The sequence below is a fragment of the Oncorhynchus kisutch genome, linkage group LG19, assembly GCF_002021735.2.
Source record: "Oncorhynchus kisutch isolate 150728-3 linkage group LG19, Okis_V2, whole genome shotgun sequence".
Classification (NCBI taxonomy): Eukaryota; Metazoa; Chordata; class Actinopteri; order Salmoniformes; family Salmonidae; genus Oncorhynchus; species Oncorhynchus kisutch.
This window is the reverse complement of record NC_034192.2, coordinates 55,694,519-55,708,064: the sequence shown is the minus strand read 5'-3', so window position 1 is coordinate 55,708,064 and position 13,546 is coordinate 55,694,519. Positions and strand designations below refer to the sequence as shown.

The window sequence follows — 13,546 nt, the reverse complement described above, 5'->3', positions numbered from 1 at the left end:
GATGTTAATACACATGGTTAGCAGATGTTATTGGTCACATACACATGGTTAGCAGATGTTAATACACATGGTTAGCAGATGTTATTGGTCACATACACATGGTTAGCAGATGTTATTGGTCACATACACATGGTTAGCAGATGTTAATGGTCACATACACATGGTTAGCAGATGTTAATGCGAGTGTAGCGAAATGCTTGTGCTTCTAGTTCCGACAATGCAGTAATAACCAACGAGTAATCTAACCTAACAATTCCAAAACTACTACCTTATACACACACAAGATAAATAAAGATATATGAATGAGTGATGGTACAGAACGGCATAGGCAAGATGCAGTAGATGGTATCTAGTACAGTATATACATATGAGATGAGTAATGTAGGGTATGTAAACAAAGTGGCTAGTGATACATGTATTATATAAAGATGCAGTAGATGATATAGTAGAGTACAGTATATACATATGAGATGAGTAATGTAGGGTATGTAAACAAAGTGGCATAGTTTAAAGTGGCTAGTGATTCATGTATTACATAAAGATGCAGTAGATGATATAGGGTACAGTATATACACTGCTCAAAAAAATAAAGGGAACACTAAAATAACACATCCTAGATCTGAATGAATGAAATATTCTTATTAAATACTTTTTTCTTTACATAGTTGAATGTGCTGACAACAAAATCACACAAAAATTATCAATGGAAATCAAATGTATCAACCCATGGAGGTCTGGATTTGGAGTCACACTCAACATTAAAGTGGAAAACCACACTACAGGCTGATCCAACTTTGATGTAAACATTATATTAAGTAGCATTGTTTAAAGTGGCTAGTGATATATTTTACATCAATTTCCATCAATTCCCATTATTAAAGTGGCTGGAGTTGAGTCAGTGTATTGGCAGCAGCCACTCAATGTTAGTGGTGGCTGTTTAACAGTCTGATGGCCTCGAGATAGAAGCTGTTTTTCAGTCTCTCGGTCCCTGCTTTGATGCACCTGTACTGACCTCGCCTTCTGGATGATAGCGGGGTGAACAGGCAGTGGCTCGGGTGGTTGTTATCCTTGATGATCTTTATGGCCTTCCTGTGACATCGGGTGGTGTAGGTGTCCTGGAGGGTAGGTAGTTTGCCCCCGGGGAGGCATTGTGCAGACCTCACTACCCTCTGGAGAGCCTTACGGTTGTGGGCGGAGCAGTTGCCGTACCAGGCGGTGATACAGCCCAACAGGATGCTCTCGATTGTGCATCTGTAGAAGTTTGTGAGTGCTTTTGGTGACAAGCCGCATTTCTTCAGCCTCCTGAGGTTGAAGAGGCGCTGCTGCGCCTTCTTCACCACGCTGTCTGTGTGGGTGGACCAATTCAGTTTGACCCGTGATGGGTACGCCGAGGAACTTAAAACTTACTACCCTCTCCACTACTGTCCCATCAATGTGGATAGGGGGGTGCTCCCTCTGCTGTTTCCTGAAGTCCACAATCATCTCCTTTGTTTTATTGACGTTGAGTGTGAGGTTATTTTCCTGACACCACACTCCGAGGGCCCTCACCTCCTCCCTGTAGGCCGTCTCGTCGTTGTTGGTAATCAAGCCTACCACTGTAGTGTCGTCCACATACTTGATGATTGAGTTGGAGGCGTGCATGGCCACACAGTCATGGGTGAACAGGGAGTACAGGAGAGGGCTCAGAACGCACCCTTGTGGGGCCCCAGTGTTGAGGATCAGCGGGGTGGAGATGTTGTTACCTACCCTCACCACATGTGGGTGGCCCGTCAGGAAGTCCAGTACCCAGTTGCACAGGGCGGGGACAAGACCCAGGGTCTCGAGCTTGATGACGAGTTTGGAGGGTACTATGGTGTTAAATGCTGAGCTGTAGTCGATGAACTGCATTCTCACATAGGTATTCCTCTTGTCCAGATGGGTTAGGGCAGTGTGCAGTGTGGTTGCGATTGCATCGTCTGTGGACCTATTCGGGCGGTAAGCAAATTGTAGTGGGTCTTGGGTGTCAGGTAGGGTGGAGGTGATATGATCCCTGACTAGTCTCCAGAAGCACTTCATGATGACGGAAGTGAGTGCTACGAGGCGGTAGTCGTTTAGCGCAGTTACCTTAGCTTTCTTGGGAACAGGAACAATGGTGGCCCTCTTGAAGCATGTGGGAACAGCAGACTGGGATAAGGATTGATTGAATATGTCCGTAATCACACCAGCCAGCTGGTCTGCGCATGCTATGAGGACACGGCTGGGGATGCAGTCTGGGCCTGCAGCCTTGCGAGGGTTAACACGTTTAAATGTTTTCCTCACGTCGGCTGCAGTGAAGGAGAGTCCGCATGTTTTGGTTGCGGGCCATGTCAGTGTCATACAACTTACCTCAACCAACCCGTACCCCCGCACACTGACTGTACCAGTACCCCCCGCACACTGACTGTTCCAGTACCCCCCGCACACTGACTGTACCAGTACCCCCCGCACACTGACTGTACCAGTACCCCCCGCACACTGACTGTACCAGTACCCCCCACACACTGACTGTACCAGTACCCCCCGCACACTGACTATACCAGTACTGGTACACTGACTATACCAGTACCCCCCGCACACTGACTGTACCAGTACCCCCCGCACACTGACTGTACCAGTACCCCCCGCACACTGACTGTACCAGTACCCCCCGCACACTGACTGTACCAGTACCCCCCGCACACTGACTGTACCAGTACCCCCCGCACACTGACTATACCAGTACCCCCCGCACACTGACTGTACCAGTACCCCCCGCACACTGACTATACCAGTACCCCCCGCACACTGACTGTACCAGTACCCCCCGCACACTGACTGTACCAGTCTGTATATAGCCTTGTTATTGTGTTACTTTTGTTTGTTTGGTAAATATTTTTCTTAACTCCTCTTGAACTGCACTGTTGGTTAAGGGCTTGTAAGTAAGCATTTCACGGTAAGGTCTTCACTTGTTGTATTCGGCACATGTGACAAATATAGTTTGATTTGAGACAGATTCTGGACGTATACACACTATAGCAGGGCAGTGAGAGAGATTCTAGACATACTCACACCAGAACAGGGCAGTGAGAGAGATTCTAGACATACACACACCAGAGCAGGGCAGTGAGAGAGATTCTAGACATACTCACACCAGAGCAGGGCAGTGACAGGGATCATGGACACGTGTTTGAGTAAGTTCAGGGCTGAGAAAGGAACCTTTTAAGTTTCCCAACACAGTGGTACTTTGTCATTCTGAAAGGAGGGATGACGAGAGAGAAGTCTGATGAGAGGGGGATAGACCTCTCCAGATCTTTCAGACAAGTAGTGTATTGAATGAAACCCTTCCCTTCACATCCCTCTATTCCACTCATCTCTTCACCTCTTTCCTTCTCTGCACCATTCACCAGATCACAGGCAGCAGCCGTAGTGAATCTATCCCTTCCCTCGTTCCCTGCACTACTCTAACGAGCAGCCATTGACTGGGGGTTCTTTAGCGCGGTCTTTAACATAGAGGTCTCCAGTCTTTCATCTACTGCCAGAATCTCCTATAACAGCCATGGACTCCATCTCTCCCGCCTCCTTCTCTAGAGAGACAAACTGATTGCTGCCAGCATGGGGGAGCGGTGCCCTGCATAACTTGTAACAGTAGGTAGAAAATAAACAATGTATAAAGAAGATGGGAGTGAGATGGAATGATACACTAGTTAGAATAGTGATATGGAATGATACACTAGTTAGAATAGTGATATGGAATGATACACTAGTTAGAATAGTGATATGGAATGATACACTAGTTAGAATAGTGATATGGAATGATACACTAGTTAGAATAGTGATATGGAATGATACACTAGTTAGAATAGTGATATGGAATGATACACTAGTTAGAATAGTGAGATGGAATGATACACTAGTTAGAATAGTGAGATGGAATGATACACTAGTTAGAATATCAGAAGTGAGATGGAAGTTGGACTTTGATTTTCTATTGTTGACTCAATAGTCTTAACAGTGGCTACGCACTCAATATATACACTACACACGCTGCTCAACCTATTAAACATTAAGACACCAGCTATATACACTGAACACAGGCTGCTCAACCCATTAACATTAAAACACCAGCTATATACACTGAACACAGGCTGCTCAACCCATTAACATTAAGACACCAGCTATATACACTGAACACAGGCTGCTCAACCCATTAACACACCAGCTATATACACTGAACACAGGCTGCTCAACCCATTAACACACCAGCTATATACACTGAACACAGGCTGCTCAACCCATTAACATTAAGACACCAGCTATATACACTGAACACAGGCTGCTCAACCCATTAACACACCAGCAATATACACTGAACACAGGCTGCTCAACCCATTAACACACCAGCTATATACACTGAACACAGGCTGCTCAACCCATAAACATTAAGACACCAGCTATATACACTGAACACAGGCTGCTCAACCCATTAACATTAAAACACCAGCTATATACACTGAACACAGGCTGCTCAACCCATTAACATTAAGACACCAGCTATATACACTGAACACAGGCTGCTCAACCCATTAACACACCAGCTATATACACTGAACACAGGCTGCTCAACCCATTAACACACCAGCTATATACACTGAACACAGGCTGCTCAACCCATTAACATTAAGACACCAGCTATATACACTGAACACAGGCTGCTCAACCCATTAACATTAAAACACCAGCTATATACACTGAACACAGGCTGCTCAACCCATTAACATTAAAACACCAGCTATATACACTGAACACAGGCTGCTCAACCCATTAACATTAAGACACCAGCTATATACACTGAACACAGGCTGCTCAACCCATTAACACACCAGCTATATACACTGAACACAGGCTGCTCAACCCATTAACACACCAGCTATATACACTGAACACAGGCTGCTCAACCCATTAACATTAAGACACCAGCTATATACACTGAACACAGGCTGCTCAACCCATTAACATTAAAACACCAGCTATATACACTGAACACAGGCTGCTCAACCCATTAACAGTAAGTGTATAAAGCTGTTATCTTAAAGGCAAAGCAGCTCTGACAAAGTGTCGTAACAGGACCACCCTTCCAAACGTCGTCTTCTTCACTCGAGAAAAACAGAACGTGAGAAGCCTGTGCTTCAAAGGCTACTCTGACACTTAATATGTAACAAGAAAACCCAAACATGTTTGTGTCTGGGATTTATGTGCCTATATAGTGCATGGGGCCCTGGCCAGTAGAGTAGGGAATACAGTCTTTCATTTCTGAGAAAACATCGCCCCCTTGTGGCAATGAGTAGCTGTGGTAAAATAAACTAAAAATGGTTTCATTTCAAACAATGTGAACTGATGAAATAAAAAAAATCACAGCACTCATGTCGAGTTGGTTTACTTTTAATCCAAAAGTGACTGTCTCCAGACAAGTAAAAATCTGACTGAGTGACAATAGCATGAGGAACAAACAATACCACGGAAGAGTGTGTGTGTGTGTGTGTGTGTACGTACGCATGTGAAATGATTAAAACACACAAATGGCCAAAAAGGAAAAACACAAATGAAAATAAAGCTTGATGTTTGTTTTATATACAGGAAGGTTCAAATAAAGGAATTATACCAATGTAGTGGTAGTAAGTGACAAAACAAAAGCCACAGTCATTTTTACTCCAAAATATTTACTTACATAAAATAATAATTAGGTAAAACACACAGGCTGTTTGTATCTACTTCATCGACATCACATCTGGACCATCTCGAATGTTCTCTGTCGTCATAAACACCAATAATCACCTTTCATGGCTACCTCTGACATGGAAGAAAGTTGTGAGAGAAAACAAAATGTAGGCCCTTTCCAGAAACAATCCCAAGCACCCCTAGTGTCACGAGGCCCAACCAAATCGCATCTACATAATCTTTCCGGGGCTACCTCAAGCCTAACCCCTAGGTGCTAGTGTAGATCTATAGTAATTTGATGGGTATAAGCAATACGATAGTAGCTTCACCATTTACCTTTGATAGACTAGTTGGGATGAAGCCAAATTGCTTATACCTTACCCATTCCTATCAGATATACACAGGTGCCTTGGAGAGTCTAGGTATATAGGCATAGAATGAATAGAATGGGGAAAAGCGCCCCTTAGACAATATCAATTTCATTCTAGTAATACTATTTCTATGGGGCTAGGGGGCGTTTCTGGAAAGGGCAGTTGATTTCCTTCCACTATAGCATGTTTAAGGCTCAGGCATGGAATGATTACAAAGTAGATAGATTTACCTCAGTAGACAAAACATTTCATTAAAACTTATGGACAACATAATAGTTCATGTCACATGTAAGCTTTGTCTAGCTGCCAGAGTGCTGCTACTGTTGAAAAGTGTCCCAAATGGCACCTTATTCCCTATATAGTGCACTACTTTTGACCAGGGCCCATAGGGAATATAGGGCCTGGTGAGGGCACTAGGGAATAGGGTACCATTTGGGATGAAAACAATCAACTTTTCTATAGGATTATAACGATGACTGGTTTTTAGTTAGTTACACAGTTTTATATTGTGGAGTTTCGCAACAGGACATTATTATTACTCATGGATGTTGAGAATCTTAAAGCTGAAATTTCACAAGCCAGATTTATTTTCTCATAATGAGTCTCATCCAAACTAATTTACACGTAGGAAAAACAGTAGAAACCCCAAGACGTTAAGAAAGAAAAAAAATACAAATTTAAAAATCTTCCGACACCTGACTACCCATGCTTTCATTTGAAACAGTTTTACTTACACATTTCTGAAACATTAACTGTAGGTCGAACATTTTAATCAAACCAAAAAAAAGCACAGTTATAAAATCAGCACCGATTCATATATAACTTTATTTAAAATTTAGAGATAACTATTTCAACACTAAATATGCTGGATTTTCTGGAGATGGAGAAATGTATTTTGTGTGTATTAGCGTGCTGCTTGCCTGTCTCGGAGTCAGCACAGCGGTGGCACTACCAGAGAGAAAAATCACCTCGCTGTCCGTTGAGAGAGACAACTCCACAGATAGGTAGAAGGGTGCAAATCTTTGGGTAAGCTTCAGGACTTGTGTGACAGCCTAGTTCCTTGTTAAACACTTTTGTCTGCATACCAAATGGCACCCTATTCCCTATATAGTGCACTACTTTTGAGATGCATCCTGGGCCTCTTCACAGCAACTACTGGGATCCTCAGTAAGACAGTATCCAACAATCACAGAATGGAAACAGTACCCACACATCTGGATGTGACGAACGTTGCAAGAAACTACACTGAAGCGTTTACAACAGCGTGGCGTTATTTCTACGTGTTTCGTATGAAGGAATCTGCTCTTGGAAAACGGTTGTGTCCTTTACTTGGGCCAACGGTTGGATGTGTGTTGCTACATCCATGACTCTTACAGCTGATCTAGTCAACAGGTCACCAACTGAACCACCAGCAGTCGTCATCACAACCACAGAACCAACAGATTCTGACAGTCCAACATGGAGGAAAGTAAAACTGAAAATAGCATAAAGACCATGTCCATCCACTACTACTACAGCACAGCTAGCTAGTTACCTTTCCTACTAACAACCTGTTTATAAATTACTAGACCACACCGGGTTACTCACTATACTAGCATAGAGACAGGGTTAGAAGACATTTAAAAATCTCATTCCACCTCCATTTGGAAGAAAAATAAAACCTTCTAGAATAATGGAACTTTCTTCAGACTAAATGTCGAGGATTCCTTTAGGTTTGAAGCTAACAAAAGGGAAAAGCTTACCCAAGGATTATAAAAGTATTTTGTTTTCATTCAGTTCCCTCTGAGCAAGCAACACTGTGTGTGTGTGTGTGTGTGTGTGTGTGTGTGTGTGTGTGTGTTAGACCATGGAGGATAAATCAGAAAAGACTTCAGATCCACATCTTAACTTCTCCATAAATACAAAATGCCTCTCTCCTCTTCGTCTACAAATACCAGTTTAAAACATGGACACTCCAAGGACCTGCAGAGACAAAAGTGATCATTACACATCTGTAAAAGCACTTAGCAACAACATGTCAGCCTTACCTATTACTATAGTGAGGCTAAACCAACCAGCCCAGATCTCATCTCGACTATTGGAAGTCTGGAGAACTTCAGAAATGAATGGTGTTTTAACGAAGTGGCAGTCAAAGCTACTCGGAGTAGAAATGAAGCAGTCAATGTTTACCCTAAAGAGAGGCATTGCCTTGATCTAGCTTTTTGTTGTCCTCCTGTGTTGGACAAAGGTTCAGTAGCCTATGAGGAGTTAGTTTGTATGTTATGCATGCTAGCTTGTTGCATCACTAGACCGCTGTGCTCCACCCCTTTGCACCCCGTCTTCCTGGAGGAGAACGTCCCCAGGCTTTCCAACAGAAAAAGATCAAAAGGAATGTATTCAACCAAATGATCATCCACATTTAACCCAACACCTTTGAATCAGAGAGGTGGTGGGGGGTGGGGGGGTCGTCTTAATCAACGTCCACATCATCAGCGCCCGGCTCGTATTTTTCGAAGCAGCAACCATTTGGTTACCGGCCCAAAAGTTCTTAACAGCTCAGCTACCTGCTTCCTCAGAATGTGTAAAGTCTGGGCTTCCGAGGCTAATACTACAATAAATAGAGGTTGGAACCTAAATTATTTTCCAATCATTCAGTTCTGAACAGAACCATAATTATTTTCGTTACATTCCACTGTTCTGACGAGCAAAATCAAGTTTTGAACCGGTTCAAAACCAAAAATAAGTAACGGTTTATATCGATCCTTTCTGAAATACATTTATTTATTTATTTTTACATTTAGTGAGACATTAAATTATTTCACCAATCACGCAGTGCGGACAGAGCAGCTTGCTATGGAGAAATGAACACATTTATCTGAAATGGGTCTTCCGCATTTAAACCAACCCCTGAATGAGAGAGGTGTGTAGGCTGGACATCCACGTCTTCGGCGCCCGGAGAACAGTGGGTTAACTGCCTTGCTCAAGGGTAGAACAACACATTTTTACATTGTCAGCTTGGAGATTCGATCGAGTAACCTTTCGGCTACTGGACCAACATTCCTACCCGCCAGCCTACACACGCAATGATTTACAGCTGGCAGACAGACACTGGGTGCCAGCTAGAATTGTCAATGTGATGCATCTCAATAGGAAAATTATGACTTTACACAATCTAGTAACCTAATAATCTACTAAATGAATTTGTCATTTCAATGACGTGTATTCATAACATTTTAGCTTTTGTAATAAACTAACTGTCATTACAATGTTACATATTAGTTTATTTTAGTTGATTGGTTTGTAAGTAAGCTTTTCACAGTAAGGTCAACACCTGTTGTTTTCGGTGCATGTGACGAATACAATTTGATGATGTGGTATTTCCTGGCGGTCTCCCGTCTCAGTATTAACCAGGCCGACCCTGAACAGGCGTGTTTAGGGTGGTATGGCCACAAGCGTAGTGGTGACTCAGCACAGAGGTGCAGTGCTCGTTACTTATTCGTTTCTAGGGAACAATAAGTGCTTTAAAACATAGCTAGAACTCTTTTTAAAAATTTTTTAAACCTTTATTTAACTGGGCAAGTCAGTTAAGAACAAACTCTTATTTTCAATGACGGCCTAGGAACAGTGGGTTAACTGCCTTGTTCAGGGGCAGAACGACAGATTTTTACCTTGCAAGATCGAATCCCCGAGCTGACAACCTTTTGATTACTAGTTCAACGCTCTAACCACCAGGCTACCTGGTAATAAAACCTGTTATTTTCCGGTTCTCCTTAATTTAAGTTGAGAGCGCCAGTACAACCAATGAAAATGTTTAATTTAGAGCGCTGTGTAAGTATAAGGAAGAGTATTACTATAGAGTAATAATGGTTGAGTATAAGAGAAGAGAGTTACTTACAGACTCGTCCATGATAGAACCAGGGTCAAAGTAGTCTGGTTTCAGCTCTGATCTCTCTCTCCTGTTCTTAGAGGGGGGCTGGAGAAAGGAGAGAGAAACAAATATGAAATGATTTAAATTCTGCTTATATTGTGATAATTACACACTGAATAAAAAAATTAAAACGCAACATGCAACAATTTTAAAGATTTTACTGAGTAACAGTTTATATAAGGAACTATGTCAATAGAAATACATTAATTAGGCCCTAATCTATGGATTTCACATGACTGGGAAAACATGTGAATTTGTTGGTCACAGACCTTAAAAAAGGGGGGAGGGACATGGATCAGAAAACCAGTCAGTATCTGGTGTGACCACCATTTGCCTCATGCAGTGTGACATCTTCACATAGAGTTCAACAGGAGGTTTGTGAGCTTTGGAATATGGTTCCACTCTACCGGCTGTGTTAAGTTGCTGAATATTGGCGGGAAATGGAACACACTGTCATCCAGAGTATCCCAAACATGCTCAATTGATGTCATGTCTGGTGAGTACACAGACCATGGAAGAACTGGGCCATTTCTAGCTTCAAGGAATTCTGTACAGATCCTTGCAAAACATGAGGTGATGGATGAAAGGCATGACAGTTGTCCTCAGGATCTAGTCACGGTACAGTGCATTCGGAAAGTACTCAGACTTCACTTTTTCAACATTTGGTTACATTACAGCTTTATTCTAAAATGGATTTTAAAAAATGTCTCAATCTACCCCATGATGACAAAGCAAAAACTGTTTCAATGTTTCCATTGATCATCCTTGAGATGTTTCTACAACTTGATTGGAGTCCATCTGTGGTAAATCCAATTGATTGGACATGATTTGGAAAGTTACACCTGTCTATATAAAAGGTCCCACAGTTTTTTAAATTGTTTTTTTGATGTTGGTAATTTTAGCCCCTTTTTCATGATATCCAATTGCGATTGTGTCATCGCTGCAACTCCCCAATGGGCTTGGGAGAGGCGTCCTCCGAAACATGACCTGCCAAGCCGCGCCACTTCTTAACACATGCTCAGTTAACCCGGAAGCCAGCTGCACCAACTTGTCGGAGGAAACACCGTTCAACTGACGACCCAAGTCAGCTTACAGGCGCCTGGTCCGCCACAAGGAGTTGCTAGAGCTCGATGAACCAAGGAAAGCCACCCGGCCAAACCCTCCCATATCCCGGACGACGCTGGGCCAATTGTAAGCCCTATGGGACTCCCGGTCACGGGATTGAAACCCAGGCTGTAGTGATGCCTCAACACTGCAATGCAGTGGCTTAAACCAATAAGGTCCCACAGTTGACCGTGAATATCAGTGCAAAAACCAAGAAACCGATGGTCAACCAAGAAACCGATGGCACAACGTCTGGAGGAAACCTGGCACCATCCCTACGGTGAAGGATGGTGGTTGCAGCATCATGCTGTGGGGATGGTTTTCAGCGGCGGGGACTGGGAGACTAGTCAGGATCGAGGGAAAGATGAATGGAGCAAAGTACAGAGAGATCCTTGATGATAACCTGCTCCAGAGGGACCTTAGACCGTGGGGGAAGGTTCACCTTCCAACAGGACAACGACCCTAAGCACACAGCCAAGACAACACGAGTGGCTTCAGGACAAGTCTCCGAATGTCCTTGAGTTGCCCACCAAAGCCCGGACTTGACCCGACATCTCGAGAGACCTGAAAATAGCTGTGCAGCAACACTACCCATCCAATCTGCAGAGAAGAATGGGAGAAACTACCCAAATACAGATGTGCCAAGCTTGTAGAGTCATACCCAAGACGACTCGAGGCTGTAATCCCTGCCAAAGTTGCTTCAACAAAGTACTGAGTGAAGGGTCTGAATACTTCCGTTACATACGATATCAGTTTTTTAAAAATGTATTAATATATTTGCCAACATTTCTAAAAACCTGTTTTTGTGTTGTCATTATGGGGATTGATGAGGGAAATGTTTTTTTCTCTTCTGAATGCACTGCATCTCTGTACATTCAAATTGCCATCGATAAATTGCAATTGTGTTTGTTGTCCGTAGCTTATGCCTGCCCATACGATAACCTCACCGCCACCACGGGGCACTCTGTTCACAACGTAGACATCAGTAAACTGTTCGCCCACACGACGCCATACTGCCCGGTCTGCCACCTGCCCAGTACATTTGAAACCGGGATTCATCTGTGAAGAGCACACTTCTCCAGAGTGCCAGTGGACATCGAAGGTGAGCATTTCCCCACTGAAGTTGGTTATGACTCCCAAATTCTCTAAAGCTGGGTGCACACTACACAATTTCATCCCTGATTTAGCTGGTCCAGACACATTTTTTGAGATCAGAGATAAAACCCCCATGTTGATGCCGACTCAGGGTGGGTAGCACACAGATGCTCGTTTAGTGTGAGCAGGTTAGAGACGCAATCCGAGGTCTATCAATCTCGACTTTGAGCAGTGCCCCACGTCCCAATATTTTGAAACCTTTTGATTTTATCAGCACAAAATCTTCAATTCTTTTGTAGTGAGATGTGCAACGACAATGAGCAATAGCCAATGAGAGCTCGCCAGAGAAGAACCCAGTGAGATGAGCATGCTTCACATCACCCAGAATGTGTAGACTCTCAAAGGAGCCATGACTACTGCTAAACTCAGCAAAAAAAGTAACATCCCCTTTTCAGGTCCCTGTCTGTCAAAGAGAATTCGTAAAAATCAAAATAACTTCACAGATCTTCATTGTAAAGGGTTTAAACACTGTTTCCCATGCTTCTTCAATGAACCATAAACAATTAATGAACATGCACCGGTGGAATGTAAAGACTAACAGCTTACAGACGGGAGGCAATTAAGGTCACAGTTATGAAAACTAAGGACACTAAAGAGGTCTTTCTACTGACTCTGAAAAACACCAAAAGAAAGATGCCCAGGGTCCCTGCTCATACGTGTGAACGTGCCTTAGGCATGCTGCAAGGAGGCATGAGGACTGCAGATGTGGCCAGGGCAATAAATTGCAATGTCCATACTGTGAGATGCCTAAGACAGAGCTACAGGGAGACAGGACGGACAGCTGATTGTCCTCGCAGTGGCAGACCACGTGTAACAACACCTGCACAGGATCGGTACATCCGAACATCACACCTGCAGGACAGGTACAGGATGGCAACAACAACTGCACGAGTTACACCAGGAACGCACAATCCCTCCATCAGTGCTGGACGTATTCACGTTTATTGTCAAAGGATTGAGCGTTACACCGAGGCCTGTACTCTGGAGCTAAATCGATTTGGAGGCGGAGGGTCCGTCATGGTCTTGAGCGGTGTCAAGGCATCATCGGACTGAGCTTGTTCTCATTGCAGGCAATCTCAACGCTGTGCGTTACAGGGAAGACATCCTCCTCCCTCATGTGGTACCCTTCCTGCAGGCTCATCCTGACATGACCCTCCAGCATGACAATGCCACCAGCCATACTGCTCGTTCTGTGTGTGATTTCCTGCAAGACAGGAATGTCAGTGTTCTGCCACGGTCAGCGAAGTCTGGATCTCAATGTCTGTGTCTGTGGAACTTGTTCAGTTTATGTCTTAGT

At 43.6% G+C, this 13,546-nt stretch overlaps 1 protein-coding gene across 1 annotated transcript in view; it reads right to left on the bottom strand.

Annotated features, from left to right (window-relative positions):
* Positions 1–5,420: 5,420 nt before the first annotated feature.
* The window catches only part of stag2b (STAG2 cohesin complex component b), a 32,875-nt gene continuing 24,749 nt past the window's right edge, over positions 5,421–13,546 (bottom strand). The window contains exons 31-32 of the mRNA XM_031797347.1: positions 9,958–10,035; positions 5,421–8,045 (exon numbers count right to left, since the gene is read on the bottom strand). Of these exons, the coding sequence (XP_031653207.1) occupies positions 8,022–8,045; positions 9,958–10,035 (102 nt within the window). The 3' untranslated portion in view covers positions 5,421–8,021. The remainder of the gene's footprint in view (positions 8,046–9,957; positions 10,036–13,546) is intronic.